General features: G+C 30.6%; 4 protein-coding genes across 4 annotated transcripts; 3 read left to right on the forward strand and 1 right to left on the reverse strand.

Annotated features, from left to right (window-relative positions):
- The first annotated feature begins 1,400 nt into the window (after positions 1-1,400).
- On the forward strand, positions 1,401-5,386 carry LOC11414529 (abscisic acid 8'-hydroxylase CYP707A1). The gene is made up of 9 exons (XM_003589135.4): positions 1,401-1,754; positions 2,088-2,412; positions 2,765-2,914; positions 2,996-3,250; positions 3,701-3,787; positions 3,965-4,043; positions 4,225-4,331; positions 4,423-4,541; positions 4,980-5,386. Exons 1-9 carry the CDS (start codon positions 1,558-1,560, stop codon positions 5,107-5,109), a joined length of 1,449 nt encoding a protein of 482 aa, XP_003589183.2. The 5' UTR covers positions 1,401-1,557; the 3' UTR covers positions 5,110-5,386.
- A 4,453-nt stretch (positions 5,387-9,839) lies between these two features.
- Positions 9,840-11,542, forward strand: LOC11409201 (sterol carrier protein 2). Its single transcript, XM_003589137.4, has 4 exons — positions 9,840-10,080; positions 10,164-10,224; positions 10,975-11,077; positions 11,184-11,542. Exons 1-4 carry the CDS (start codon positions 9,949-9,951, stop codon positions 11,263-11,265), a joined length of 378 nt encoding a protein of 125 aa, XP_003589185.1. The 5' UTR covers positions 9,840-9,948; the 3' UTR covers positions 11,266-11,542.
- Positions 11,543-13,251: 1,709 nt separating this feature from the next.
- Positions 13,252-15,801, forward strand: LOC11419190 (alpha-amylase). The gene is made up of 4 exons (XM_003589138.4): positions 13,252-13,391; positions 13,484-13,613; positions 13,882-14,687; positions 15,379-15,801. Exons 1-4 carry the CDS (start codon positions 13,308-13,310, stop codon positions 15,622-15,624), a joined length of 1,266 nt encoding a protein of 421 aa, XP_003589186.1. The 5' UTR covers positions 13,252-13,307; the 3' UTR covers positions 15,625-15,801.
- Positions 15,802-17,265: 1,464 nt separating this feature from the next.
- Positions 17,266-22,279, reverse strand: LOC11422464 (protein TPR3). Its single transcript, XM_024780068.1, has 7 exons — positions 22,194-22,279; positions 21,870-22,049; positions 21,431-21,544; positions 21,189-21,347; positions 17,981-18,160; positions 17,542-17,655; positions 17,266-17,455 (listed from the first exon to the last, which is right to left on the reverse strand). Exons 1-7 carry the CDS (start codon positions 22,277-22,279, stop codon positions 17,266-17,268), a joined length of 1,023 nt encoding a protein of 340 aa, XP_024635836.1.
- Positions 22,280-25,432: the final 3,153 nt, after the last annotated feature.

A 25,432-nucleotide genomic window follows, 5' to 3' on the forward strand; every position in this document is an offset into this window, starting at 1 on the left:
TTTTTTCTGACTCCACCACAAATGGAGAGATATCCACATTTAATGTCCAACATATTTAAAATAAAATTACTTTCAATTAAAGGAACATATGAAAAAATTCATTAATTTTTATATTATTCTCTCTCAACATATTGAAAAGGTCTCAATTTAAAACTCTATTTATACTTATGAAAACATTGAGCCAGCATTGATCAGACACTTAATGTGAGTACCTCTTCTAGTGAATTTAAATTTTGATTTGTCACATTATAGGAGTTTAACTCCTTTCGCTAGACTCAACCTCATTTAGTAACGAAACTTTAATAACTTACGTGGGTTAACTAAAACTTTGAAAGGCTTATCTAATACAAAAACATAATTTTAAAGGGGACATTAGTTAGTTCTTCAAAAATAAAAAGGGACATTAGTTATTCAATGAATTTAAAGTTACGTTAGAAAATAAAAGGATATCCAAATATCATCGTTGAAGAACAATTGGTCTCTTGGTAGATATCTTTTTTATTTTAGATTTGTCTTTTCTTCGGTAAATATTGTGTTGTGGGTGAAAAACGATGAAAAGTTTCAATCCTCTATGCTTGTAAATGTTTTTTTTATGAATTATTTTATTAAGGATTTGTTTAACATGTGCAATATTTGACATATTAAAACAATTAAAAGTAACAACTTTTTATTAAAAACAAGTAATTATTTATTAAAAAGTTATATATTAATAAATAATTGAATATCCAACACTAAAATCTTGGAGGGAGATATTTATGTGCTTAAAAAGTGAATAGCGGATACTCATGTCTTACTATGTTTTTTTTTTAATAGTACATGTCTTAAGGTCTACTCCCTCCGTCTCATAATATAAGTAAAAAAAAAAAATCATATTTAGTATTCTCTCCGTCCCTAATTATAAGACTCTTTTGAGAATTTTTTTTGTCCCTTTTTATAAGACCCCTTTGTTATTTCCAACTACATTAATTATTTCTTTACATACATGCCCCTATTTATTATATAGGGACGGAGGGAGTAGTTTGCAACATAGTTTCTTGTGTTATCCTTGAAATAAGTTTTATAGGAAGATATAAAAACAATTTTCATTGGCTATTGGTTATTGAGAAAATGAAACAGAGAGCAAATTGAATGCACTTTGCATTTAATTTTCCTTTGAAAAAGATAATTTTTTGAAACAACATAATTAAATATGATAAAAGTTTGTCTTTTTTTGCTTATAATTTGGGATAAAGAAAATGAGTTTTTTTTGCTTATAATTTGGGACAGAGAGTATTATTTAATTTCCTCCCCTACTTCCTTTTAAAAGAATAGTTCCCACCAATTTATATGTTTTTTTTTATGTGCATACAAAATTAGAACTCCACTTTTCTTATCTGAAACCTCCAAGCCTAATTCACTCAACAAGATGCACTACTTCTTCTATATAAGGTCACTTCTCCCCCTTTGTTTCGATAACTCCAGATTATTGCTGGAGCTCAAAACATTCTTCAACAAATATTGTTTTTATATTAGGAAAACTCTAACCTTATTAGATTCTTGTACTAATAATACACAAAAATGGATTCAACTTTGGCTTACATCATTGTCCTCTTTCTTCTTACCTTATTTTCATTTAAGTTCTTTCCAAAACGACCTAAAACAAAACAAACAAGTGCAAAACTTCCTCCTGGTTCAATGGGGTGGCCGTACATAGGACAAACCCTTCAACTCTACTCCCAAGACCCAAATGTTTTCTTCTTCTCCAAACAAAAAAGGTTGCTATGCTACCTATCTAGTTCCACTCCATCTCCATGCTTCTCTCATCATTTTTATGGATTCAGATTCTCTGCATCTGATGTAGCCACCGCAGAGTCATTAAATTTATAAGAGATAAACATCTAATAATTTTGCGGTGACTAAATCAGTTCATGCAGAGAATCAAATTGAATATCTAAAGTAGTCTTTATGGTGCCGTCGATCGTAGATGATCCGAGGACTAAACACTATTGTTTTAATCTCATTAAAATTTTATAACCTATATAAGACACTTTTTAATTGTGAATGTAACTCAAAAACATTATGGTTATTAATAAATATATTAATTTTAGGTACGGAGAAATATTCAAGACGAACATTCTTGGATGTAAGTGTGTGATGTTGGCAAGTCCTGAAGCTGCACGTTTTGTGTTGGTGACACAATCTCACTTATTTAAACCAACATATCCTAAAAGCAAAGAACGTTTGATTGGTCCTTGTGCTTTGTTTTTCCACCAAGGTGAGTATCACTTGCGTTTGAGGAAGCTTATTCAGAGGTCTCTCTCCCTCGATTCACTTCGCAACTTGGTTCCTGAAATTGAAGCCCTAGCCGTATCCACCATCAAATCTTGGGGTGACGATGGATGCATGATTAACACTTTTAAGGAAATGAAAAAAGTAGGTTATATTATATCTTATAATTTATTTATAGCTAGTTTTTTTTTCTTCTTCTTCTTCTTATATATGATAACTCGCATGATTTTAAATTGCGGTCGTAGCCACATTGGCGTTGCAATATTTGATATTGCAAAAACCTCACTCAAATGTGATTGAAGTTGCAGATGGCAATTTAAAACCACAATGATTGGACCAATGATTGAATTGATTATTATATAGTACTATTTATATTGAAGTGTCACATTTCTGGCATTAATTTTTGTATGGTTTTACTAAATTGTTGTCATGTGGAATGTGATGTGTGCAATAACAAAGGGTCAATTATTAATCAGGTGGTCCATATTTTTTGCAGTTTTCTTTTGAAGTTGGTATTCTCAAAGTTTTTGGAAATCTAGAGCCGAGGTTGAGGGAAGAGCTAAAGAAGAATTATTGGATTGTTGACAATGGTTACAATTCTTTTCCAACTCAAATTCCTGGTACACAATACAAAAAGGCACTCTTGGTAAGTACTATATTAATTCAAGATATTTAATTTATGTTTTTTAAATGTATTGTTTTTGAATGTTACTATACTTTTGTGAAGGCAAGAGAGAAACTTGGAAGTATTTTGAAGGAAATAATTAGTGAGAGGAAGGAGAAGAAGTTGCTTGAAAGTGAAAGAGATCTTTTGAGCTGTTTATTGAATTGGAAAGGAGAAGGAGGAGAAATTTTATCTGATGATGAAATTGGAGATAACATTATTGGAGTGCTTTTTGCTGCTCAGGATACCACAGCTACTGTCATGACATGGGTGATCAAGTACTTGCATGATCAACCAAAACTTCTCGAATGTGTAAAGGTACCATCAAGAGATAAATTCAAGAAATTTAACTTTAGTTTATTTTTTTGGCGGTTTCTACGGTAGACTGCTTTGATAGGTGGTTCACTTTAGACCAGTGATTAAAGTTCCCTCAAAACTCTACTGGAGATCTATGACGTCTCTTAAAAGTAGAAACTCACAGTCCTCTTTGTTTCTAGTATCGAGTCAGTAGTTTAATTAGTGTATGTTTGACAAAAACATAGAAAAACGAATATGTATTGAGTTTTGAGGCAGGTCTATTTGTTTTTTCTTGTTTTTGTTACACTGACATCAATTAAGTCATTGTCTCAACGATGAAGATGAATAGAATTGAGAACTTCTACTTCTGTACGGAAATTTTTGTCGTCATTGAAGATTTGAACGATTTTTTGAGATTTGAGATATTTATGTCAAGTGACACTATAATTTGTGATAATGCTTGATTTGTAGGCTGAGCAGAAGGCAATTCACATGGAAAATGATGGTAAACTACAGCTGAATTGGAATCAGACTAGAAACATGCCAATTACCTATAAGGTATAAGCAATTAATGCAATATTTCAATGTCAACTCTTAAAATGAATCTCAAACTTTGTTATTAGTCTCGGCATTTATGCGTGGAGGATACTTTTATAAATGCAAGAAGTTTATATCCTTATTCTTGTTGTGTTTATTAGTAAGAATCTAAGAATTGAATTTTGTGGAATTTTTCAGGTTGTGTTAGAGAGCATGAGAATGGCAAGTGTTATATCATTTCCATTTAGAGAAGCAGTAGCTGATGTAGAGTACAAGGGTAAGAGCAATACTTTCTATATTTGCAAAAGTATCCACTATGTAAAGTCACAGCTATTTTGAGTCCATATTCTACTATACTATACTGAAAATTCCCAATGTGGAAAACGTTCATTTTAAATTAAATAATATATGACCAAGCACATGAAAAATATGACTCACATGAGAATATTATGAACCAGGATTCCTAATCCCAAAAGGGTGGAAAGCAATGCCACTGTTCAGAAATATTCATCATAATCCTGAATTTTTTCCAGAGCCTCATAAATTCAACCCTTCAAGATTTGAGGTATGAATGAGTCAATTATAATGGTAATACATGGTTAAGGCTAATTACTTGTCAAATATATAAATAGTAATTTTGTTATTTGTTGATGCAGGTTTCACCAAAACCAAATACTTTCTTGCCATTTGGTAGTGGAGTACATGCTTGTCCTGGCAATGAACTTGCTAAGCTGGAGACCCTTATTATGATCCATCATTTGGTCACCAAGTTTAGGTATTGTTGATTAATCAAGAGAAAGTAAAATGTTAAAAAATAAAGAGATCAATGAATGGATTATAGTTAATCAACAGAAAATAAAATGTTAGAAATAGAAAGAGATCAATGAATGGATTTTACTTAATCAAGAGAAGAAAAAAATTAGTCAAATGCTAATATATATGTGTCATAAGAGGAAATGTTAAAGAATTTAATATATAGTTTTCGTGAACATAGCTCAGTTGGCAGGGACATGCATTGTTATATGTAGAGGTCGGGGTTCGAACCCTAACATATCATTTATTCACCTTAAAAAAAATTGAATTCTACCTACTAAACTACTTGAAGAAAAAAAAAATCCATTCCAATTACTAATCAAATATCTTTTGCTAATGAGGCTAGTAAATTAGTGTTATGTGATATGTGAAAGATTTTTTGTTTTGTTTTGGTATATAGGTTGGAAGTGGTAGGATCACAATGTGGGATTCAATATGGTCCATTTCCATTGCCTTTGAATGGACTCCCAGCCAGGTGTTGGAGAGAATCTACCAGCATTGCTAGAAAAAGATTCATTGGGCAGAAATGAATGACATCATTGCTGAGAAAAATTCCACTTTCTAGAGCCATAAATTAATCTTTTTTTCTTTATCTTTTCTATATTAATTAACTATGTAATTTTTTTTCATATGTGGGCACTTCAACTTTTGCCCCTTCTATTCTACAAAATCCCCTGCAGGCGTCCTTAAAGAAAGATTGGAAAAGCCTCGATAGGGGGGGATGTATCTTTCATAATTTCATTTACTCTGCAAAGCATGAGAATTTGATATAAATAGAATCAAGGGATTTGGTTACTACTATTATAATTTTATTTTTTTTACAATACTACTATTATATAATTAGTTACCCAAAATTTATCAAAGAAATACAATGGTAATCTAATTCATATTACAATGCTAAATAACAAAAAAATTAATCCTCCCTAAAAAAAAAAACAAAAATGATTAATGCTCTAAGATCGGTCTGAGTGCGCCAATTTTTTTATGTGCAAAGGAATAATGTTCAAGAACTATCTCCGTGAGCTTAATTCAGTTGGTAGGGATATTACATATTATATCCAAGGGCCAAGGTTTGAACTCCGGACACCTCACTTCTCCGTATTTAAAATGTGTGAGTTCTAACCACTAGACTACTTGACAAAAAAAATATTCAAGGACTAATGTTATCTAAAATAAGATCGAGTTAAACAATAAAGACAGATGCATATTTGGTAGCAGAGTTAGTTTGTTAGAATCACGACTAGTCGTTGTAATTTTGAAAATGTTACAAGTGTAGATTTTGAAAATTCACGTTGAATTGTTATGATTATAACACATCCACCACAATATCAAAGATGCACTTAGTCATTTGTTTGTATGATCCATATTTTGAATTCCTATTTAGATATGTTCTTATGCAGTGTATGAGGTGATAAGAGGAAACAAAACAAAACCTGAAGAAAAATGTAATTTATCTACACTGCACAATTGGCCTCAGCCTTTCATCTTGTTCATGATCTTTCATGAGGCTGAAAAATAACCACCTATGCTCTGGATGGTTGGTCCAGTAAATTTAATGCAATAATAAATCCCTAAAAAAAAATCACATGAAACTTCCATTTAGGGGCTACGTGGTGTTACTGGTGTGGCCTTAAAACTCATGTTAATGCCTATTGTGGCCAATGTTTTGATATTTTATTGATGTTGATGAGGACCACAATACCCTTCTAGTATTCTTTTGAGGACCACATCATGGAGGGGCCTTAGCCTGGTCGTATTGTCCTAATATTGATCATAACATATTATTGTCATATATTGCTTGTTTCCTTGAGCCAGATTTTGGTGTTTCTGATCATGAAATATTGTCTCCTCTTGTTATATTCATATCATGATATGAAATATCAAATATGTGAATGTTTTTATTTTTATTTTGTTTTTTCTTGATCGCGTTTGAATATCCACTAGAATTATTGAGTGGACCAACCAAGTAAGTGCCAAATGAGATATGGATTTTGCTGAATTAGCACTTTATCATTCCACTCGTATATCATATGATGCATGCATTAAAACAGAAAATTGATCAAGACTTTGATAATCCCATTCACATGATACGTGAAATTGAACGCCGCTACGCCATTGTATGTTAATACCTTTGATAATCCCATTCACATGATACATGAAACAATTAAATAATGTAAATTGAAAAAATACTTGTCCTTGTGAACTTAACTCAGTTGATGGAGACAATGCCATAATATATGCAAGGTCTGAGTTCGAACCCCAACCATCGCAATTTTTTTATTTTTTTTAAATGCTTGAATTTTAAAAACACTTGAATTTGACTAATATAATTATACTTACGTCTTCCATGGACCTTGTACTACTGCTCATGCGCATCTGGTGTAGGGTCAACCGCCTATGAGGTGCCATATCTGAGGTTCATATCCCATAGTAGGAAAAAAAAACTCAATGAAAAATTCTTTGTGGCATTTCATCAAACATTTGAAAAACAAAATATACATACAATGTCTATTGTGTCATTTCTTTTCTTAAACTACCCACAATACACCTATATTAAATCATCAACTACATTTACAATAAAAATACCAATGTAATTGATTAACATCTAGCCAGAAAAGTCATCAGTTTCACAAAAAAATAAAAACTAACATATGAGCAATTAAAAACACCCAAACATATAAAACTAACAATGTTTATGGTTAGAGAATTTGAACACTTCTTGATTACTTGCTTGAGTTTGAAGAAATTTGATCGAGTATGAATTGTTGGAGTAGAGAGGGAGAATGTAGGTTTGTATTTGCTTTGTTTTGAAACAAATCGTACCGAGTTCCAGGATGTTTTCTATATATCAGGGTGGAACATCCACTTGAGAACGATAATTAGCTATTGTTTGAAAGTGAACGGTAATCGGTAATTAATTATCGTTGAGGACATTTTGATCGGTTGGGGTGCCTGTAAGCAATGCACAGGTGCCTAAAGAGCCATTTTCATATAATTATTCCAATGACATGACTTGGCCCAACCTGCAACTATATGAAACAAAAAAGCAAAGGAAATTGCTTTTCCCACCTAGGAAGTTGCTAATAAACATATATAATTATGTTTTTACCCCAACTGTAGTTAACTAAAGTTCACCAACTGTGGTTAACTACCGTTTGTACAATGGCAGTAAGCTGCAATCCAATTTTATAGAAAAATGATCAATTTTCCATGCAAACATTAAGTTCAGAAAACTGACCTACATATTGAGTTTATTTACGGTCTTTTTCAGGCATTTTTAGGACATAAAAGCAACATCTTCCACAAAAAAAAAAAAAAAAAAGAATTTTCCACTAAGGGACGAATTAAATATGAATTTCTAACGCATCAAAAACTCAAGAAACCAAAACATCAACTTAGAAATTGAATTTTGAGTTGGTTTTTTTTTGCAGACACCTCTATAAAAATAATTATAGAAGATCTGCAAAGTTCCGTAGCATTTAGACTAAGCCTCGATTTGTTTTTATTTTTTTAACCAAAACGCGCAAAATCCTTTTTTTTTTCCTCCCAAATGCGCGTCCACCCACGGGTCAAATTTTGTTCCCCAAATATTAAGGATTCAATCATTCCTTCAACCATTTCTGTTCCTAAATTTTGGTACACGACAGTTAGCTGCAGTCCAGTTTTGTAGAAAAAATGGTCAATTTTCCCTGCCGATATAAAGTTCAGAAAATTGACCTAGAGGTTGAATTTTTATACGATTGCTTGCAGGAAAGTTTAGGACATAAAAGCAACATCTGCCACAAAAAATTAGAATTTTCCGACAAGGTACGGATTAAATATGAAGTTTTAATGCACCAAAAACTCAAGAAACCAAAACATCAAAACATTGACCTAGAAATCGAATTTGAAGATCTAAAAAGTTCCGTAACATTCCGACTAAGCCTCAATTTATTTTGATTTTTCGACCGAAAAACGCAAAATCAACATTTTTTCCTGCGTGCGCGTCCACCACGTTTCAAATTTTGTTCAAGAAATATTCAGGGCACAACTACAGTTAAGTACCATTGCCACACTTGTAGTTAACCACAGTTCGGTAAGTTCAAGCTAAAACCATAGTTTCAATGTGTTTTTTTTAACAACTTCTTATGTGGGATAAGCAATTTTCAAAAGCAACATTAAACTTTATAATTTTGATTTTTTTGTTTACAATTGAACTAAGATTTACAAATCATTTCTAAATGATTTTACCAAGTTATAAAATTAATAAATATCACTTGTAAAATCGAAATCCTAAAGAAAAAGGGTTACATCTTAAAAATATTGAAATGCGTGTGAAGGATGGGCCTCATCCTATATCCCCTCATCCATTTCCTACATCGTTGGTTGTTGAATTCAATTCATTTTTAATTTATCGCCCAACGCTCAAAAGTAAAATGAGAAATCTCCTCTAGTAAAAATCTAGTTCATGTAATAATATTAATTTTTTCAGGGAACAATAGTAATCAATTTATTAAAAAATAATATTAGTCTAGTTCAATTTTTATCCTAAAAAAATAATATCAATCTTATTAAGTTAGGCATATTTATTTTCTATTAAGTAGCTTAATTTTCAATTTTTTTATTGTAAATAAGTGGAGAATCAAAAATTCGAACCCAATATCTACATATAATATATCATATCTTTATTAAATGAGCTATCCTAACCAGACAATTATATTTATTTTTATTTGAATTCAAAACCTCACAGTTTTACATGATTTTCATGTAATATTAAAAAAAATAAGAATAAAAAAAATTAAAAAAAAAGTAATATTGGTCCATTCAACTACAAACCAAAAAATAATTTAAAAATAAAAAAGTAAAGATATTAATTAGTTCTTAAGGGAAAAAAATTAAAGGATATTAAATGATTTAACAAAATATTTTTCTTTTAATTTTCTTCCATTTGTGTATATATACTCCAAAAAAAATTTCTTGGAACTTATCTCCTATAAACATTTTATTTTTACTTGAATTCGAAACCTCACCATTTTTACATGATTTTCAAAGTAATATTGATCCATTCAACAACTACAAACCAAAAAATAATTTAAAAAGAAAAAAATAAATGATATTAATTATTATTTTTTTGAGGGAAAAAATTAAAGGATATTAAATGATTTAACAAAATATTTTTGTTTAATTTTTCTTCCATTTGAGTATACGTACTAGTTAGTTACTACAAACAAATTTAATTTGAACTTATCGTTTAAATCGGTGTTTGGTTGAGCATTATAAATACAAGTTACCGGAGAAAGAAGCAAAATCATTAATCCATTCAACCACCAAAAACCAATAATAATAATAATAATAATAATTCGTTTCGTTCACGCAGAAACCAAACCACCATGGCTGATTCATCATCAAATCTGAAATCAGAAGCGATAATCGACTTAATGAAACAACACTTTTCAACCGACGCTGGCAAAAAACTCACCGAAAAAATTGGTCTCGTTTATCAGTTTCAAATTGCTCCTAAGGTCTTTTTCCTTTTTCTAATAATCTCTTTTCATTCATTTTAACTTAATTCCTGAATTATATTCTCTTGTTGTGAATTTTGTAGAAAATTGGAATCAATGAAGTTACATATACCGTTGATCTCAAGAAAGGAGAAGTCACCAAAGGTTAATTTCAATTCAATTTGATTCAATTTTATCATGAATTATCTAAAGTTGCATTGTTCTGATTACGGCTGTAGTTTCTTTAAGGTTGAAATTGCAATTTTGATTACAATTATCTATGATTGCAATTGTAGTTACTGATGCATTGGCTGTAATTAACTATAGTTTTTCATTATATTAAGGATTGTTAATTAATCACAATTTAGACCTATGGATGAGCAATGTGTGCATGAATGAATTAGGTTGGTAAAGATAGGGATTTGGATTGTGTGCAGTTCAGATAGTCTGATTTTGATTTATTTAAAATCTGAATAAAGAGGTTGAAATCTGGACTGTCCAATCTTAATCAGAAGATTGTTGTCTACAAACCTGGTGATTTCCATATCTTCTGTGATTAGATTCTTTCGATTTATTTAGGTTATAGATTGTTGTCTACGTAGCTGGAGTGGAGACTAATCAGCAACTGTTATAATTTTGCTTTGAATTATGAGATGCTTGCTTGCTACAATCTTTTTTCTACAATTATACTTGGTGTATGTTTGGTTCTGCCGTGATAAAGAATTGATTTTTGAGTGAATTGATTATGACTAAAAGCGAGTCGAAGGTAAAATCATTTGTGTTTGGATACGTTCATGTAGAATTAATTTTGGCCCCTCTAAAAGTGGACCAAAACATGCCATCAACTTGGTTAATTTTAATGATTGCTTTCTCCTACAATGCCATCCTTAATGTATTATTTGGGTGTGTATGTAGGGGCATATGAAGGTGGGAAGCCAGATGCAACCTTTTCATTTACAGATGATGACTTTGTTAAGGTTGCATTAGGGAAGATGAATCCACAGATTGCTTTCATGAGGTTCAGCATTTCAGCTAGAGTTTTGTGTTCTCTTTTTTTCCGTTTTGGCTTTTCTTTGCTTAACCATTCACTTCCTTGTATCTATTGTGGTGTTGTATGAATACAGGGGTGCAATGAAGATTAAGGGAAGTTTGAGTGCTGCTCAGAAATTTACTCCGGACATCTTCCCAAAGCCTTCCAAGATGTGAGCAGAGATGTCTATCACTACAGAAATCTAGCTAAATACATAACCTCAAAACCTGAGGAGTATATCTATAGTTAAACACGTTAGATCATCATTCCTAAGGTTGTAGAGGGGTTCATGAGAATATAGTTATGGATAATGAAGGATATTGTTAGTGTTCTGCAAATCTTCCAATGTCTTTTATAATAATACTGTAGTTGGATGTTTCAAGTTTGAAATAGTTTGGATGACTTTTTATAATAATATAGAGCTATCTTTCCATTGTTACTTTTTGCCATTAATACTTGGATTGATGCATCATTCAGTCTATATTTAAATCTTTACTTGTGAATGCTGGATATATTTGTGTGTACTGTGTACAATATTTCCAGTTAAATATTTTAAAAGACAAATTCTATTGTTAACATCTCTTCAGTTGTAATTTCCCCTAGTAGTATAATGCAATTTAACTGCTGAAACATATTGTTGTGATTATGAGAACTAACTTGTGCTCAGAATTATTCTTGCCATGATGCATACTTGGGTGGAGTTGAATTGAAGAAGCATATTCATTGGTTGAATTTGAAAATCTAATTGCAAATTGGGTAAAGAAATCCGGTAATTGAAATTACTCTTTGAACTGGTTTAAGAACCTGCGAAGGCAGATAAAACATAAGTAGTCGGGAAGGGAATTATTCAGGTTCTAATGCTTGTGAATTTTTCAGCATGTTTGGAAATTCGGACGGGAAAACAAAAGGATCGATGCCCTAATCAACTTTGATGAACTCAGTTGTTGACAAATTTTGGTAAGAAACATTTAATTAATTTTTTTTGTTCTAAAAACCAAGTTATTGAGCTCCACCAAATATGGATGGTTCGGAAACATAAATTCGAAACAATCTTTTGTCATAAATAAATTATTTTTTCTACAACGAAAATATAAAGGTCGTGTAAAAGTGACGCTTACCACCAACTATCAATATGGATATTTTAAAGATCACTTTATGTATGAAAGTGAATCAATAGATGTTTTTCATTTTCAAGTGATACAATTATACAACAATTGTTAGTTTGTTACAAAGGATCAAAGGTGTGGGATACGGATCCTTAATACCTTTTGACGAATTGGCAAATAAAACTAAAACGGTCCTCGTGAGTTTAACTCAATTGATAATGCATAATATATGCAAGATTCGGAGTTCAAACCCCGACCACCACTAAAAAAAAAAAAAAATCAAAACGGTTAATATAATAAGTAATAACCATGTCATGAAATGCAAGTTATGGATGGAGATACACATGCATGATTTTAGCTTTGACTTATTTGTAGTTACATTACTTAACTACCGTTTAAAAATATTGATAATGTGAGTGATTAGATTTTGATACTGTTTTAAGCATTTACTCCAATTCTTTCTTAATCAAGGCAACTCTTGGATTACGTACGACACCCTCTGAAAAGTAATATATCATTAAAAAAAAAAAGAGTATCCATATATTTTAGTTGATTACCTTTTTAGTTAATGGGAAATAAAAAAAATATAGAACCATAATATAAGGATTTGATTCATCATTAGATACGACTTGGATGCATTTGCAGTGGAATGAATGACTACATGACTAATACCCGACAAACATTAAACTTCCAAAATGTGAAATTTTGACTCTATATTCCAAAGCTTTGTTCCCACCACTCCCATACCTTAAACTATTCCAAAGTTTTTTTTTTTTTTTTTCTTTTTTTCCATCAGAATTTTATGAAATCCTCACAATTGTGAATCTTTATCTCTAATAAACCCAATTTTCTTTTTTCATATATTCACACTATCCTGATTTCCTTTGATTCATCATGATATATCTCCTCTATTTGTCACCTTGTTTTTTTAGTCAAGTCTTTATTTGTCACTTTATCTTGAGCATAATATACATTTATTATATGGTCAAAAAAAAAAATACATTATTTATGACTTTTATGATATTTATTTACGTCACGCAAGAACCAAATTTTCTTCTATATATATATATAAGTCACAGAACAGCACAAACACTTATAATACATTTGAAGAAATGAATTCTCTTCCTTGGCTCAGTCTTTTCTGCTTCTGTCTTTCTATTTTTCCTCTTTTAGCTTCTTCTACTTTGCTCTTTCAGGTATTTTATTAACACAAATCACACAACACACTTATTTCATTGACAACCTTAATCAAATGTGCATGTATATAATATAATAATTGTTTTTACAGGGATTCAACTGGGAGTCAAGTAACAAAGGAGGATGGTACAACTCTTTGAAGAACCTCATTCCTGACCTAGCAAATGCTGGAATTACACATGTTTGGCTTCCTCCTCCATCTCAAAGTGTTGGTCCTCAAGGTAGCACATTTTTGTACCTGCTTTAATGGATGTGAATATGATGATCATTATTTGTCATTCATTTTCCAAACATATGATTCTCTAATTATTGTACTAGTAATTGATATGTAATCATGTTAGGATCAATTAGGTTTTATGTGTAATTACTTTCTTTGTATGTTTGTCTCCAATACTATAATAGAAATATAAATAGGAGCACATACTTTATTCATTTGAACCAGGATTTCTGTTCTTACATTATATAATATTGTTAATTTTTTTAATCCAGGATATCTTCCAGGAAGACTTTATGATCTTGATGCATCAAAATACGGTTCAAAAGATGACCTAAAGTCACTAATTGCAGCTTTCAAAGATAAAGGAATCAATTGTCTAGCTGACATAGTGATCAACCATAGAACAGCAGAAAGAAAAGATGATAGAGGCATCTATTGCCTCTTTGAAGGTGGGACTCCTGATTCAAAACTTGATTGGGGCCCATCTTTCATTTGCAAAGATGACACTGCTTATTCAGATGGCACTGGAAACCTCGATAGTGGAGAGGGCTATCAAGCTGCACCTGACATTGATCATCTCAATCCTCAAGTACAAAAAGAGTTATCTGAATGGATGAATTGGCTCAAAACTGAAATTGGATTTTCTGGTTGGAGATTTGATTTTGTCAAAGGTTATGCGCCTAGCATAACAAAAATTTATATGGAAAATACTTCGCCAGATTTTGCCGTGGGAGAATATTGGAATTCGCTTTCTTACGGACAAGATGGAAAACTCAACTATAATCAAGATGCAGCTAGAGGTGAACTTGTTAACTGGGTTGAAAATGGTGGCGGCGTTGTTAATGCATTTGATTTTACTACCAAAGGTATTCTTCAAGCTGCTGTACAAGGGGAACTTTGGAGGTTGAAAGATTCAAATGGAAAACCACCTGGTTTGATTGGTATAAAACCAGAAAATGGTGCAACATTTATTGATAACCATGATACAGGTTCAACTCAGAAACTTTGGCCATTTCCTTCTGACAAAGTCATGCAGGGTTATGCTTACATTCTAACACATCCTGGAACACCATCAATAGTACTTTCTCTAACCTTTTCACTTTTTATATTATGTTGTTTTGAGTATTGAATAGAAATTTTTGGTTTTCTTGTTGAAGGAGGTTATTGGACCTGTATTCTTTGCATTTAGAGAATCCTAAATTGACACAGTCAAGCGATTTCAGTCTATTGAAAAACAGTTTAATTTGAATGCATCGACAGTGTTAAAAGTTTTACATTGTTAGTCCACCACAACCAAACATGTCTGCGACTTTTGAGGTGATCATAGAAAAAGTCTTTAACATTTTTGTTTATCGGATGACTGTAAACAGTTAAAACAAAATTCGTTCTCGCTAACTTTTGAGCTGTGGACCTTCTAATTTTTACAAGGGTTGTGCTCACCCCTACAGTCACTTCGTACCATAGGAATCCATTTCCAAGTCATTTTTGTTATTCATTATTATTACTAGTATAAAAGACGGAAATTGATTCCTAATAGTCAAATAGTGACTGTGCGGGAAGATCTCAAGCATCAAATTTTGATTCGTTGAGCTTAAAATCTGAACAACTGGTTTAAATCAAACGACCTTTAGTACACTGCAGGATTTGTCTAGCTTAAAATATGAACTATCTGATTTGAGTTTTTAGAAAAAATATTATAGACATTAATACATATAAACCTACTATTGTAATTATATTTTTATGTAGTTATGGATTATTTTGTTATGCAGTTCTATGACCACTTCTTTGATTGGGGACTGAAGGATCAGATAGCAAAATTGACTGCAATTAGACAGAGGAATGGGATCAACATGAAAAGCACAGTGAACATTCTAGCAGCTGATGCTGACCTATATGTAGCAAAGATAGACAACAAGATTATTGTAAAGATAGGACCAAGGATGGACCTTGGAAATCTTATTCCCTCTAATTTCCATGTTGCTACATCTGGCCAAGACTATGCCGTGTGGGAGTGACTTGAGTGCAATAAATAATATGCGGTGTTCGTTGTAAATTATATAAAATTTGTTTAACATGTGCAATATTGTATATGTTAAAGCAACTGTATTGTTATGTCCCAAAAGACAAAGAATCTGTTTCTAAAATCTGTTCACTATTAATAATATTATTATTTCAAGAATTTAATTACCATATATGCTAATGGTCAATTTTTTTTTTCTTTTTCTGGGAAATGGCAAAGATTTATTTAGAATTGATAATGGAAAAAGAGTACAAGTGCTACTACACCTACAAGTTAGAAACTAGTACAAGTGGACTACATCAACATCCAAAAAATACAAGATATAAGGTCACCTCTAAAAAAAAGTCTCATCTTATCTAAACATACGGTTGATAGGGCTCACAAATCGCTAGAATAAGCTCGGGTCATCCGAGTGTTTTTTCAATAACGAAATTGAACTACATCACTCTTCCACCCAAAATCACATCTATCACTCATGTAGACACCTTAATTGGGTTTTCCCCAATTGGGAGACCAAGATAGACTAAAAGAATTGTTCCCCTTCTACTCTTTAAAAAGGACGCCACATTCCTAAAAAAAGTTCAGTTTCATGCTCCACCAAACTAATTTTTGAAAAATTCACTTTCAACCTGGAATTTAATCCAAACTATCTTAAAATGGTTTTCGTACTCCACAAGTTCTCCACACACGCTCTCGGGTAAAAAGAGTATCGTCCGCTTATTGAGGATGAGATACAACCTTTTCACGATTGGGAATCCAAAAGCCCTTAAAATAGCCTACGCCAACCCCCTTTTGCATCAAGGTTCCAACCCCCTTCGCAACGATTAAAAAGAGAAAGGTGCCAATGGATTCTTGTTTTTCAACCATTTGCTTATTTGCACTTGTTCCCTTGGGATCCCATTAGCCAACACCAATAAGCTCCAGGAGCACACACCCGCCTTCATCCAATTCCGTTATCTAGAGCAAAAATCAAATCTATCAAGCATATAATCTAAAATACTCCAACTAACCAAGTCATATGCTTTCTCGAAATTAAGAAGATTTCACACGTATGTCTAATTGTATAGAAACTCATTAAGATCCACTATGTCGTTCTCATTGAGTATTACTCCATATTCCTTAAATTGATAATTCTTCTGGTTAAATTATTACTATTCAATTCATTGCAATTTCACAATCTAACAAGAGCATTAAGATAATTTTTCCTAAAAAAAAAAGCCGATTGATAATTTTCTTATTCCTAATTAACACACATAAATCGCTTGTTTTCAATAGCTAATTTAAATATTTCCTTAAAACAATATCTAAGTCAAATATAATTTTTTCAATTCTGAATAGATAAACTATAAGAAAGAGAACAAACTCTCGAACATCAATAACGACAAAATCATATCAAAATCCAGTCTCAAAATATGTCATACAAGCAGTTAATTCCATCTATTAAGAAAAATTTAATTATTATTTAAGAAATAAAAAAACGATCAAAATACATGTTAAATAATCCTCCAACATGTGCTTTGTCTCCCAGCATCAGCTCTCCCTTTTGGCTTCTTCAAACTATTCTTCTCTTATGTCTGGAGAGACATGCCACAGCTGAAATACAATGTGCCAAAGAAAATATGGAGCATTGCATGCATTACGATAAGTTAAGAAAATAAGTGTGAAACCTTTCACTTAGAAGACGCCTTAGCCTCTGACTTTCAATGGCAGGGAAATTCAATTTTCCATCTAATTTAGGATTTTTCTTTATGACTTTCTTAATTTCATCCATCACATTCTTTCTCCCAGAATTTGCATCTTGATATGTTGAAAGTAATGAATGATCCCTAATCAGGTTAAAAAATAAAAAAAAGAAGTTATATACAATGATTCAATCCGAACTTCATCACACAACATAAATATTGAATCATACCTTATATTGTCAATTGTCAGAAGATGAGTTAAGTCTTTAAATAGTGCTTCACTCTTTGAGCGAAATATTATCAGATCCGTCATGAGGATATTGGAAGCCTTGGCACGGTCGTTGCTAATGAAATAATACAAAAACTTAGAATAAGAAGAAAAAAAAATCATGATTATTAACTACTAAAATATTGGGAAAAAGAATTCAAAAAGAAGAAATTGAAAAACTTTGTTTTATATTTGGTTCAAACAATGACTAAATACACTTAACATAGTCATTGTTACCTTCCAAAAATTAATTAGGATTTTTCTATCATGTGCAAATTTGCACATGTTAAGAAGTTTAAAATAGAAATTTTAACCTGTCTTTTTTGGTGCAAAACGTTTTACATAAGATTTGCAATAAAATTTGCCATTGCACATATATAGAGCATAAAATTCTTAACTACCTGACCAATGCCTCAAGATATTTTTGCTTTCTAAGTTCAAAGAATATTTTGGTGGAGTGACTGTTATCTTCAACTTTTGTGAATCCAGATAGATATTTCTCAGCTTCATCCCACATCCCTTTGAGGATCATATCCTCGAAATATTCCTTGTCAAAATACAATCCGCTTTCACGCTCAATCCTGTAAATTAACAAAAGAATGAAGTGAAAATGCAATTCAGTGTTAATCAAATAATCATAAAAGAGAAAAAAAAAACATAATCATAATCATATACGATAGTAAAAACTAAATATAAAAATTGTCGGAGTTAGAAGAGACACATACGTGTGAACCGTTTCCTTTAAACCTGCATCATCCAAATATTGTAACACTGAGAAGATGACATGCTCTTTGCTGTTGTTGTTTGCCATCTTGATAACAACTAATTCTGTTGAGAACTAAAGTATTCACTAACCAATAACAAAAGTTATGTAACATGGTTTAAGGTGTGATAGGGTATTTATACACATGAAGAGTAAAATTTCTTCTTCATATATTAACATTTATGATTTAAAATCAATTTAAATATTCTATAAAAAAAATTAAATTTTAATATTTGTAAAAGCCGGTCAAATGCGTTATTGTAAAATAATATATATTTTAATTTATGATTCAAATCAATTTAAATATATTTGTAAAAGCCGGTCAAATGCGTTATAATAAAATAATATCTTTTTGACGAGAAAATAATATATTTCGTACGGTCGATAAGATATCCTAGTATTTATTTAAAAAAGATATCATATTAGATCCTCTTATTCTCGGGAGTTTAATATAGTAGTCGGTAAGGATATTGTATAATATATATATGGGTTGTTGTTGGAATCCCGAACACTCCACTTGTTCACTTTAAGATGTTTTTAAATCATTTACTGAACTTAAAATCTGAACTATCTAATTTCAATCAACGACCTTTAGTACACACTGACCGCAGGGTTTTGTGACTAAAGGGAATCTAGGGCTGATTATTTAATTTTGGTGAAAAATGAGTCTTATAAAAAATAGTGTATACATATAAACCTACTATTGTGATTAATATAGTTATAGATTCTTTTGTTATGCAGTTCTACGACCACTTCTTTGATTGGGGACTGAAGGAGCAGATAACAAATTTGACTGTAATTAGACAGAGGAATGGGATCAATATGCAAAGCATTGTGAACATTCAAGCAGCAGATATGTAGCAGAAATAGACAACAAGATTATTGTGAAAATAGGACCAAAGATGGACCTTGGTCCTTGGAAATCTTATTCCCACAAACTTCCACGTTGCTACATCTGGCCAAGACTATGTATACTAAATCGAGTGCTATAAATACTATTTGGTGTTCATCATAAACTATTATATATTATAATCATGTCTTGTTATGCCCCCAAAATATAACATTCACTATTCATATTATTTCAAGAATTTAATTACTATATGCCAATGATCATTTTTTCCTGAAAATGGTGGCAAAGATATATTTGAAATTGATAATGGAAAAAGAGTACAAGCGGTATTACACCTACAAGTTGGAAACTAGTGTACCAACATCCAAAATTACAAGATACAATGTCTCCCTATAAAAGAGGTCTTATCTTATCTAAGCATACATTCGATCAGGTTTACAAACCACTCTTAGAATAGGCATCCGAGTGTTTTCTCAGTAATGGAATTGATTAACATCGCTTTTCCATCCAAAGTCACATATCTATTTCTCTAAGTGGATAGTTTTTTCTCAACCCATGTAGACACCTTCGTTGGGTTTGCCCCAATCGGAAGACCAAGATAGACAAAAGGAATCGTTCCCCTTCTACTCTTTAAAAAAGGTGCCTTATTTCTAAAAAATTGTTCACTTTCATACTCCCACCAAACTACTTTTTGAAAAAATCACTTTCAACCTGAAAATTAATTCAAACCATCTTAAAATGGCTTGCATACTCCACAAGTTATTCACACACATTTCCGTCTGCTTATTGGAGATGAGATACAACCTCTTCACATTTGAAAAAGTCTTTAAAATAGCCTAAGTCGATCGCTTTTTACATTAACACTCCAATCCCCTCCACAACCAATAAAAAGAGAGGAAAGGTGTCAATGGATTCCCTTGTTTCAACCATTTGCTTATTTGCACTTGTTCCGTTGGGTTCCAATTAACCAACACCAATAAGCTCTCGAAGCACACACGCGCCTTCATCCAATTCTGTCATCTAGAGCAAAAGGCAAATCTACCAAACATATAATCTAAAATACTCTAACTAACCGAATCATATACTTTCTCAAAATTATAGATAATCACCAAGATTTATACGGGTTCCACAACTTCCTTCTTACTAAGTTTATGAATATTACTCCATATTCCTTAAGTTGAAAAGTCTACAGGTTAAATCATTACTATTCAATTTGTTTAGATTTGCAATGTAACTTTGAGATGAAGTTTATATGGAGGCAAGCGAATTTGGTAGCTCATAGTTTAGCTAGAGCTGTCAATTTTTATGCTAGCCACTAAATTCATGATTATGTTCCCCTTGTATTTCCTCGTTATTTAATAATGAAATGAGTTAAGTTAGTTTCTTAAAAAAAAATATTACTATTCAATTGTTGCAATTTCATAGTCTAATTAACAAGAGCATTAAGATCGGTATCTCTCAAAAAAGCCAATTGATAATTTTCTATTCCTAATGAACACACATAAATAGCTTGTTTTCAATAGCTAAATTAAATATTCTCTTAAAAAAAATATCTAAATAAAATATGAAAAAAAATAGCTAAATCAAATATAATTTTTCCAATAACGACAAAATAAAAAACTATAAGAAAGAGAACAAACTCTTGAACATCAATAACGACAAAATCATATCAAAATCCAGTCTCAAAATATGCCATACAAGCAAGTTCCATCTATTAAGAAAAATTTAATTATTACTATTACGAAATAAAAAAACGATCAAAATACATGTTAAATAATCCTCCAACATGTGCTTAGCCTCCCACCATCAGCTCTCCCTTTTGGCTTCTTCGAACTACTCTCCTCTTAATTCTGGAGAGACATGCCACAGCTGAAATATATTACTTGATTAAATGTATAGTATAGTAAAAATATATTTATTAATTTTAATACAATGTGCCCAAGAAAATATGGAGCATTGCATGTAATACGACAAGTTAAGAAAATAAGTGTGAAACCTTTCACTTAGAAGACGCATTAGCCTCTGACTTTCAATGGCAGGGAATTTCAACTTTCCATCTAGCATAGGATTTTTCTCCATGATTTTCTTAATTTCATCTATCACATTCTTTCTCCCCCAATTTGCATCTTGATATGTTGAAAGTAATGGATGATCCCTAATCAGGTTAAAAATAAAGTTATACACATAAAGAATGATTTAATTCGGACTTCATCACACAAAATAAATATTGAATCATACCTTATATTTTCAATTGTCAGAAGATGAGTCAAATCTTTAAATAGTGCTTCACTTTTTGAGCGAAATACTATCAGATCCGTCATGAGGATATTGGAAGCCTTGGCACGGTCGTTGCTAATGAATTAAGACAAAAGCATAGAATAAGAAGGAAAAAAATCATGATTATTAACTACTAAAATATTGTGAAAAAAATTCAAAAAGAAAAAAAATGAAAAACTTTGTTTTATATTTGGTTCAAACAATGACTAAATACAATTAACATAGTCATTGTTACCTTCCAAAAATTAATTACGGTTTTTCTATCATGTGTAAATTTGCACATGTTAAGAAGTTTGAAATAGAAATTTTAACCTTTTTTTTTTTGGTGCAAAATGCTTTACATAAAATTGGCAATAAAATTTGTCATTGCACATATATTGAGCATAAAATTCTTAACTACCTGTCCAATGCCTCAAGATATTTTTGCTTTCTAAGTTCAAAGAATATTTTGGTGGAGTGACCGTTGTCTTCAACTTTTGTGAATCCAGTTAGATATTTCTCAGCTTCATCCCACATCCCTTTGAGGATCATATCCTCGAAATATTCCTTGTCAAAATACAAACTGCTTTCACGCTCAATCCTGTAAATTAACAAAAGAATGAAGTGAAAATGAAATTCAGTGTTAAACAAATAATCATAAAAGAGAAAAAAACATATTCATAATCGTATATGATAGTAAAAATAAATATAAGAATTGTTGGAGTTGAAAGAAAGAGATACATACGTATGTATCGTTTCCTTTAGACCTGCATCACCCAAATATTGTAACACTGAGAAGATAACCTGCTCTTTGCTGTTGTTGTTTGCCATTTTGATAACAACTACTTTTGTGAGAACTAAAGTATTCACTAACCAATGTCAGAAGTTAAGTAATATTGTTTAAGGTGTCATAGGGGGTATTTATACTCATGAAGAGTAAAATTTCTTCTCCATATATTAACATTTATGATTTAAAATCAATTTAAATATTCTATAAAAAAATTAAATTTAAATATTTGTAAAAGCCGGTCAAATATGTTATTTTAAAATAATATATATTTTAATTTATGATTCAAATCTAATTTAAATATTTGTAAAAGCCGGTCAAATGCGTTATTATAAAATAATATCTATTTTAATTAATGATTCAAAATCAATTTAAATATTTATAAAAGCCGGTCAAATGCATTAAAATAAAATAATATCTATTTTACAATAAAATAATATATTTCGTTGACGGTTGAAAAGATATCCTAATATTCCTTAAAAAAGATATCTCAATAGATCATGTTAATAAATAGACATATTTTTTCTCGAAAGTCTAACTTAGTTGGTTGTGATATTTTACAATAATATAGTATAGGTCGACGTTCGAATCTCGAACACTCCACTTATTCACCTTAAGGTGTGAATTCTTAGTCACTAGGCTATTCGATAAAAAAAATAGACATCTTACTAGATATGATTATTTTTTAAATCCTAACATATATACTTTTTTAACAAGTAATCCTTACATATATTATTTAGTGATTAATATTAGGGTTAAATGATGTTTATCCCCTGTCATTTGACCGAGTTTTGGTTTACCTTTATAGAAAATTTTTGGATTCCAACCTTCTAACTTGAAGATTTCTTTGGTTTACCTTCGTGAATTTTGACCCTAGAAAATAGATGATATGATAGGGGTAAACTAAAATTCGTACAAATTATGAGGAGCAAGAGTACCTTAAATTTTAAAATTTGATGTCATGAAGATACAAAGCCACAAGTAATCTTAAAATTACAAGGTTGAAATCCAAAGTTTATTTTTTACATGGGATAAATTAAAACTCGCCCAAATAGTAGGGGTAGACACCATATAACCCTTAATATTATACATTTGTTGTTTTTTTTATTATTATTATTATTACTAGCGCCGTCTTTTCGCTCTTTTTATTGCGTTAACGTTTGAAAATTATGAACGCTATTATTTTATGAAATTTTAATCTTGATCAAAAGTAAAAATATCAACAATATTTATTATAGAAAAAGTTGTTATTTAAGGGTATAATTGGGACAATGAAAAAGTAAATATAGATACAGTCATCTAGTTTGTTACACTTTTTAAACGATAAAGGAAAAAATTGGACATTTGTGTTTGTTACACTTTTATTTTAATATTTACATTTATTCTTATCTATTTGTTACATGTGTTATTTGTATTGAAAATTGATGACATTTATGAAAAGAAAAATTCAGCCCAAAAGAGCTGAAAATGGTTGTTTTCTTTATATATAAGTGTCCATCTTTCCACTCTTTTTATTGCACTAACGTTTGAAAATTATGAGCGGTGTTTTTTTTTTATTTTTTTTTTTTTATGAAATTTTGATTTTGATTAAAACGAAAAAGTTATAACAAATTAAACTAACCATGATTATCTATTTCAATGACACAAAAAAAAAAATTATGGACAATAATTTTTAGCGACGCCAACAATAATCTTTATTATATAAAAAGTTGTTTAACAGCATAAGTGGGATAATGAAAAGGTATGTATAAATATACTCATATAGTTTGTTACACTTTTTAAATGATAAAGGAAAAAAAAACATAATCATAATCATATATGATATTAAAAGCTAAATATAAGAATTGTTGGAGTTAGAAGAGACACATACGTTTGTTACACTTTTTAAATGATAAAGGAAAAAAAACATAATCATAATCATATATGATAGTAAAAACTAAATATAAGAATTGTTGGAGTTAGAAGAGACATATACGTTTGTTACACTTTTTAAATGATAAAGGAAAAAAAACATAATCATAATCATATATGATAGTAAAAACTAAATATAAGAATTGTTGGAGTTAAAAGAGATACATACGTGTGTACCGTTTCCTTTAGACCTACATCACCCAAATATTGCAACACTGAGAAGACGACCTGCTCTTTGCTGTTGTCGTTGTTTGCCATCTTAATAACAACTACTTTTGTTGAGAACCAAAGTAATCACTAACCAATAGCAAAAGTTATGTAACATGGTTTAAGGTGTAATAGGGTATTTATATACATGAAGAGTAAAATTTCTTCTTCATATATTAATATTTATGGTTCAAAATCAATTTAAGTAAAAAAATAAATTTAAATATTTGTAAAAGTCGGTCAAATGCGTTATTATAAAATAATATCTATTTTAATTTATGATTCAAATCAATTTAAATATTTGTAAAAGCCGGTCAAATGCGTTATTATGAAATAATATATATTTTAATTTATAATTCAAATCAATTTAAATATTTGTAAAAGCTCGTCAAATGCGTTAAAGTAAAATAATATCTATTTTACAATAAAATAATATATTTCGTTGACGGTTGAAAAGATATCCTAATATTCCTTAAAAAAGATATCCAATAGATCCTTTTAATAAATAACACCTTTTTCTCGAAAGTCTAACTTAGTTGGTAGTGATATTTTACAATAATATAATATAGGTCGACGTTCGAATCCCGAACACTCCATTGATTTACTTTAAAATGTGAATTCTTAGTCACTAGACTATTCGATAAGAAAATAGACATCTTACTAGATATGATTATTTTTTAAATCCTAACATATATACTTTTTAACAAGTAATCCTAACATAAATTATTTAGGCAGGGCCGTCCCTATTAAACTGGAGGCCCGACTCTTATAGTAAAAGCAGGCCCCTAATAATTTTTTTTTTAAAGATTAATCTTCTATTAAAATTGAAAATAACGCTCGTATAATAATTATTAACCACCGAAATCAAAATTAATAATTATTTTTACTAAAGACGTGTTTTTTAACTTAGAAATTGAAACATGGAACATGATTTTTTACTTAGAAATTGAAACATGAAACATGTTTACTTTTCTTTTTTGAGTGGGGGTGGGGATATTGAGCAATAATTTTTTTCTTGAGGCCCATCACTCTGGGAGGCTCAGCTCGGTTGAATTCTTTACACTCCCCAAAGAACGGCC

Source organism: Medicago truncatula, chromosome 1 (genome assembly GCF_003473485.1).
Source record: "Medicago truncatula cultivar Jemalong A17 chromosome 1, MtrunA17r5.0-ANR, whole genome shotgun sequence".
NCBI classification, from domain to species: domain Eukaryota; kingdom Viridiplantae; phylum Streptophyta; class Magnoliopsida; order Fabales; family Fabaceae; genus Medicago; species Medicago truncatula.